At 43.5% G+C, this 5,254-nt stretch overlaps 2 protein-coding genes across 2 annotated transcripts; both read left to right on the plus strand.

Moving 5' to 3' along the window:
* Positions 1-1,317: 1,317 nt before the first annotated feature.
* CCR75_004359 (uncharacterized protein) lies at positions 1,318-1,788 on the plus strand (the record flags this gene model as incomplete). The annotated part of the gene is made up of 1 exon (XM_067962445.1): positions 1,318-1,788. One exon carries the CDS (start codon positions 1,318-1,320, stop codon positions 1,786-1,788), a length of 471 nt encoding a protein of 156 aa, XP_067817426.1.
* A 555-nt stretch (positions 1,789-2,343) lies between these two features.
* Positions 2,344-5,149, plus strand: CCR75_004358 (uncharacterized protein; the record flags this gene model as incomplete). Its single annotated transcript, XM_067962444.1, has 2 exons — positions 2,344-4,867; positions 5,118-5,149. The coding sequence occupies 2 exons, from the start codon at positions 2,344-2,346 to the stop codon at positions 5,147-5,149; spliced, it is 2,556 nt and encodes an 851-aa protein (XP_067817427.1).
* Positions 5,150-5,254: the final 105 nt, after the last annotated feature.

A 5,254-nucleotide genomic window follows, 5' to 3' on the forward strand; every position in this document is an offset into this window, starting at 1 on the left:
ACGGGGACTGTGTAACATTAGGGCAACTTTCGCCCGTATCATTTAAAGAGAAGACTTCCTCTGCACGTACTAGTGTACGTGAAGTGACGTGAGGCACCACTCGCACTGAGGCAGTGCGAAGTGGACTTGTACTGAAGCAGTACAAGTCGGCAGTGCCCTCTTACAAATACGAGTGAAGGTAACCCGTTACACCTTTCTATCACTCATCAGACGTCATTGTTATCGGATAACATATTTTTTTTTAAGTTAGCGACCATAGAACGACCACGGGGACGTTAAATTCTATAAGTTAGAGAAAATGATAAGTTTTCGAGAGATCCGTTTTAAGAGGGAGGACTGTAGTTTATAAGTTTCTAGTTGGACTCGCTAAAGTATTCATTGTTCAATATCACTGACAAAATAGAAAGTTGTTGCATTGTAGTTGAGTTATAACTGTCGTATGATTTTCAAGTTGCTTCGAAAGCATTAAAATAAGTCCGGATTTGAATCCCACGAAGACTTACAACTTCGCTGGAATTCCAGATATATAGTGCGATGTGAATCTCACATGCTGGTCAGGCGAAGAAGAGCGATGTCTTGATCTATCCTGTCGACAACGTCACTAGTACAAACCTTTTGATTACCTACTCATAATTAGCCGAACCAAATGACATGAAAATTCGCTCTTCATTTGCTGGCGCCATGCACGGTGCTTCACCAGATGCCTTGATTAACTTTAAAATAACAAATGTTATAATACGCAAATTGTTGGTTTTCAAGTACTATCTAATAAGGTTCCTGCATACAATTTTCTCGATTCACTGTGCAACTTTCCGTGTTACCTTCATTTTTTTATTTCAGCAACGCATTCACCCAGTGCGTGGCGTTACGAAATACTGAACGACCGTTCACGAGCGAGTGGTTTCAGTTATAAAAGCACTACAAGAAATGTCGAATCAAACACTGCAATGATAATGACCATTTCACGACAAGCCCATAACCATATCGACACTTCGATACAAATGTACTACCCCAACGCGACAAAATGTGCGGTCTTTAATAATTTCTTAAAGTCTGATCACGGTAGCATTAATTCAGTGTGATGTCATCCGATAGGTATGAGACGCCGCCGATCAGTTAAAAATTTAAGTCGTGCGTAGGCACTCATCACCAAAGATCGCAATCCCAGCTGCATCTATAGCCAAAATAAAGCCTGCCCTTTTCATGAATTCTTAATACTAAAAGCAACACCGATTTTAATCCTAGTGATGCAAAGCGTGATAAGCATGAAGGGGCCACGCAAACCACGCATTCTTGATCTCGCTTTCTTGTTGAACAATGAAGTTCTTTTCGCTAGGGCTTGTCATCTGGGGCGCTATTCTGTCGTTGACAGCTGCTAAATCATATTACAGCCATCTTGACTGTTTGACGCAAGGCTGTGTCGGCCCCAGGATCTACTGCGACAGCTCTACAGGTGTTTGTCGAGCTGCAACGAGCGACACTGAGTGTTACAATGCCACCGTCGCTCGCTTTCAAGACGAATGCGATAAAGGATACAAATGCGTCGACAAATTGTGTCGAGTTGCTGCACAGCCTGTCGATAATCGGAAATGCAAGACCTCGTGCGCTGCTGGCCTGTTGTGTGAGAATGGTCACACAACATGCCGCGGCCCTAGTTACAAAAATGAATGCTTTAATCTTTCGACGGGGTTCTTTCAAGATGGCTGTACCAAAGGATTCTATTGCTCATTCAACAAGTGCGTCGACGTCAGTCTTAACGAGGAGCGGAAAAAACACGCATTTCGTTAGCTTATCAGGTGATTGACTCATATCCTTAAAAAAAAACGATTTCTTTTTCTTGTAAATCCACAATTTAATTTTTACTAGGTACAAAATGATCTTAATAGCGGATTTGACGCGTACTCGGCGCCCTGCGCAACCTTAAAGTAAGATGTTTATGCCTAGTAAGCTGTACCACAAAACAGCAAGAGGCAAGTAATTCGGATCTTGTCGGAACGATCGCTCGAAGTAAACTATAAAATTTAAGCGCTCACATTCATAAATTTCTACTCGGAGTCAAAATTTATTTTATTAATCTGAATTTGACATTGAAAGTCTTCAAGCAAAGTTGCTTGAGTGTCGCACGGAGTGCAACACGCAATCTTTCTAAGCAATTTCGAAGTATAGTAATCACCACGAGGAACCTAATCTCAAGTGAGCTTGAAAACTTCCCATTAAGTACGATTACGTCGTGCGCTTGAACACGACCTTCATTCCGACGGGTGTCCAAGAATCAAGCCGACATCTTCGGGTCGCCTTGCATCTCGAGCCTTTATTAAACGCTCTTGTACTATCAAGGTCGTTATGTTTGACGGAAGCTTTAAGTCAGCACGCAAGGTGAATCTAAGCGGTCGCAGGAAGCCTACAGCAGGCTATAGCGCGCGTATAGCCTCCCTCTCAAGCGTTCGAAAAAATGAGGTACTAAGCGGCTCTAAAGAAGAATTCTTGCTACACAATCGACTGGCACGAGAAGAGCGCCAGGCTATGAAACTGCGTGCAACCGCTAGCCTACGAATTCAAGCCCAGTATCGCCGATATAAGGCCGCCGAGCAGGCACGAATCGACGTTTTTACCCGCTTGGCGCAACAAGTAACGCAGACTGTAGCAAGTCAAGACATCCAGTACAATCCAGTGCCTACTACGCAACTACAGCTTTATATACGGCAATTTCTGTTTGCAAGAGCCATACGAAATCGCGTTGGGAAGAAAACAATACGTCGGATGCAAGATTACGTGGTGTTGATGCTACTTGTGAACAGCTCAAGAGTAGAGGACCCGGATAGTCTAGTGAATGTACGAAAGGATGCGACGTGGGTGTATCAAATGGCCAGGATGTGTGAGATTGCACTCGAGACATTAATGGAGGACGAAGTCAAGACGTCTATGACGAATGTAGCCATGGCAGGAGGGAACCCTTACGTGCTGCTATTAGAGGCGCTAATCTATGGACGATATACCTCCACGCGAGATGGACAGATCGTGCAGTCCCGTGTATTGTATTATATAAGTGTGACGGCAAGATACAGTGTCTTTGATGCCATGAGCGCATGTATTGTGCAAGAGAGGAAAGACAAAAAAGCTCGTTTCGAAACGGATTTAATGGTTCAATTACTCCGAATTGCTTCGCAAACGCTTCAAGTATCCAGTCTTCTCAACCTGTCAATACGAGAAAACGCGATTCGTCAGGTCTTTGCCTCAAAAATGCTTCTTACGCCTGCCGCCGCCAGTTCTCAAATTGTACATTGCGTGGCAAAGTCAGTGTCGACAAATAGTGGATTGTTTTGGGCATCGATTGTGCAAGAATGGTGCAATTGTTCTGACTTGAGTATTCTGTCGTGGTACCAGCGGGTTATTGTGATTGGAAATGTCGTGGAATTGACGACTTTGTGTTCGTTTGAACAAACTCTCGTGACCGTCGTTTCGTATGTGTTGTCTGAGCTAATAAGGCCTTCGCTCTGTCATTGGGCATTTGATGTCAAGGGTATTGAACACAAAGATCACTTGCTTGAAGATGAAGACGCGATGAATGATCCAGAAGTGCTCACAAGTCCTCGATTGTTCATGACATCGCGTGATTTAAATGTAGACAAAGAAATACAAGACGGCATTGTAGCGCTTGGCGAAAGTGAGGGCAGCGTACACGTTCAATGGCAACTGCTTTGCCACTCTAGCTTTAGTGCTCGATGCCTTGATATTCTTTTGCGTCGCGATACTGCACAAATGCATGATGAAAAGAATGCCGTGGCATTATTCTGCCATACGTTAAGCATGATTCTTTTATCAACGGGACGGTCGTACGTTCTTAACATAGCTGCTCAATTCACAACTCCTTCTGCAGCTATTTTTGCTTTGCTCAGTTCGATGACGGTGGAGCAATTTGGAGGCACTTTGGATGGTAAAATCACGGACCTAAGTCTTGTAAACCGTTTATGGATGTGGATCAAACTGACTCTCGAAAGTGTTCGAGCTCAACGCAAAGGATATGTTACGAATCAATTTGTGTTCACGACGTCGCAAATGCACGTGTTGCTTGTTTTGAACGTCGTCTATAGCCATACGCTACTAGGGCTTGATGATGAAACATTCTATGACAAACAATGGCCACTCGTTTTAACGAAAGTCATGGACGTTGTGACTTTTTTAAAGCAATTGATTTACGAAACGTGCTGGATGTCAACATCAGAGACTTCTTTTTTAAATGACTGCATGAGTGAAAACGAGGTGGTGCTGTTCTCAGCGGTGGTATCGTCCATCAAGTTGTTTAATCAGTTGTACGACCGCGACTGCCGACGCCCTTTTATGCCGGAGAGTGCTTGGTTATGGCCTTTAATGCCTGTAGTCAAGGAGATTGTCGATCTCGGATTCATGAAGGAAGACGAAAGTCGAGATGCACAAGCAATTTTCATGCTAATGACTAACAAAGTGGCTTCTCCATTCGCTCGTGCAGCATTGATCCTTGTCTCGATTCCACAAGTATTGTCCTTTAACGAACGCGTCCAGCTTTTCCAGAAACTCCTTGAAGACAGTAAAGCTCACGTAAGCTCCATACGCGATGAATTCTCGCGAGCCTTGGTGATGAAAATCAAGCGCGATGAAATCGTTGACATGAGTTTTTTTTATTTTAAAGAATTTTGTGACACCATGTCTTTGGGTGCTCTCAAGTTACGAATGAAAATTATTTTTATCAATGAACAAGGTTTAGTCGAAGCAGGAATTGACGGCGGTGGGGTGTTTAAAGAGTATATGGATTGTCTTACAAAGAACGCATTTGCACCTGAATTGGGTCTCTTTCTTGAAACCGAAGCACATTTGTTGTACCCAAATCCAGGTGTACGATACATGGTCGACTCACAAATGGAAGCGTTTGAACGCTATCGTTTCCTTGGTCGCGTCTTAGCCAAAGCCGTGTATGAAAACATTCTAGTCGAGCCGCAATTTGCCGCTTTTTTCTTAAACAAATTGCTTGGCAAGTTGAATTACATTGACGATTTGCATTCATTTGATCCAGCGCTCTACACGTCGCTCATGCATTTGAAACACTTTGAGGGAAACGTGGAAGACCTTGCACTGACGTTTAGTGTCACTGAAAATGAATTTCATGACGTCGTGACGCGAAATCTCGTACCCAATGGCGAAAATATTCCGGTGACCACTGCCAATCGGATTCGTTATATTCATTTAATGGCGCATTACAAGCTCAATGTATTGTCTTCGC

Source organism: Bremia lactucae, linkage group LG7, assembly GCF_004359215.1.
Source record: "Bremia lactucae strain SF5 linkage group LG7, whole genome shotgun sequence".
In the NCBI taxonomy this organism is placed as follows: domain Eukaryota; phylum Oomycota; class Peronosporomycetes; order Peronosporales; family Peronosporaceae; genus Bremia; species Bremia lactucae.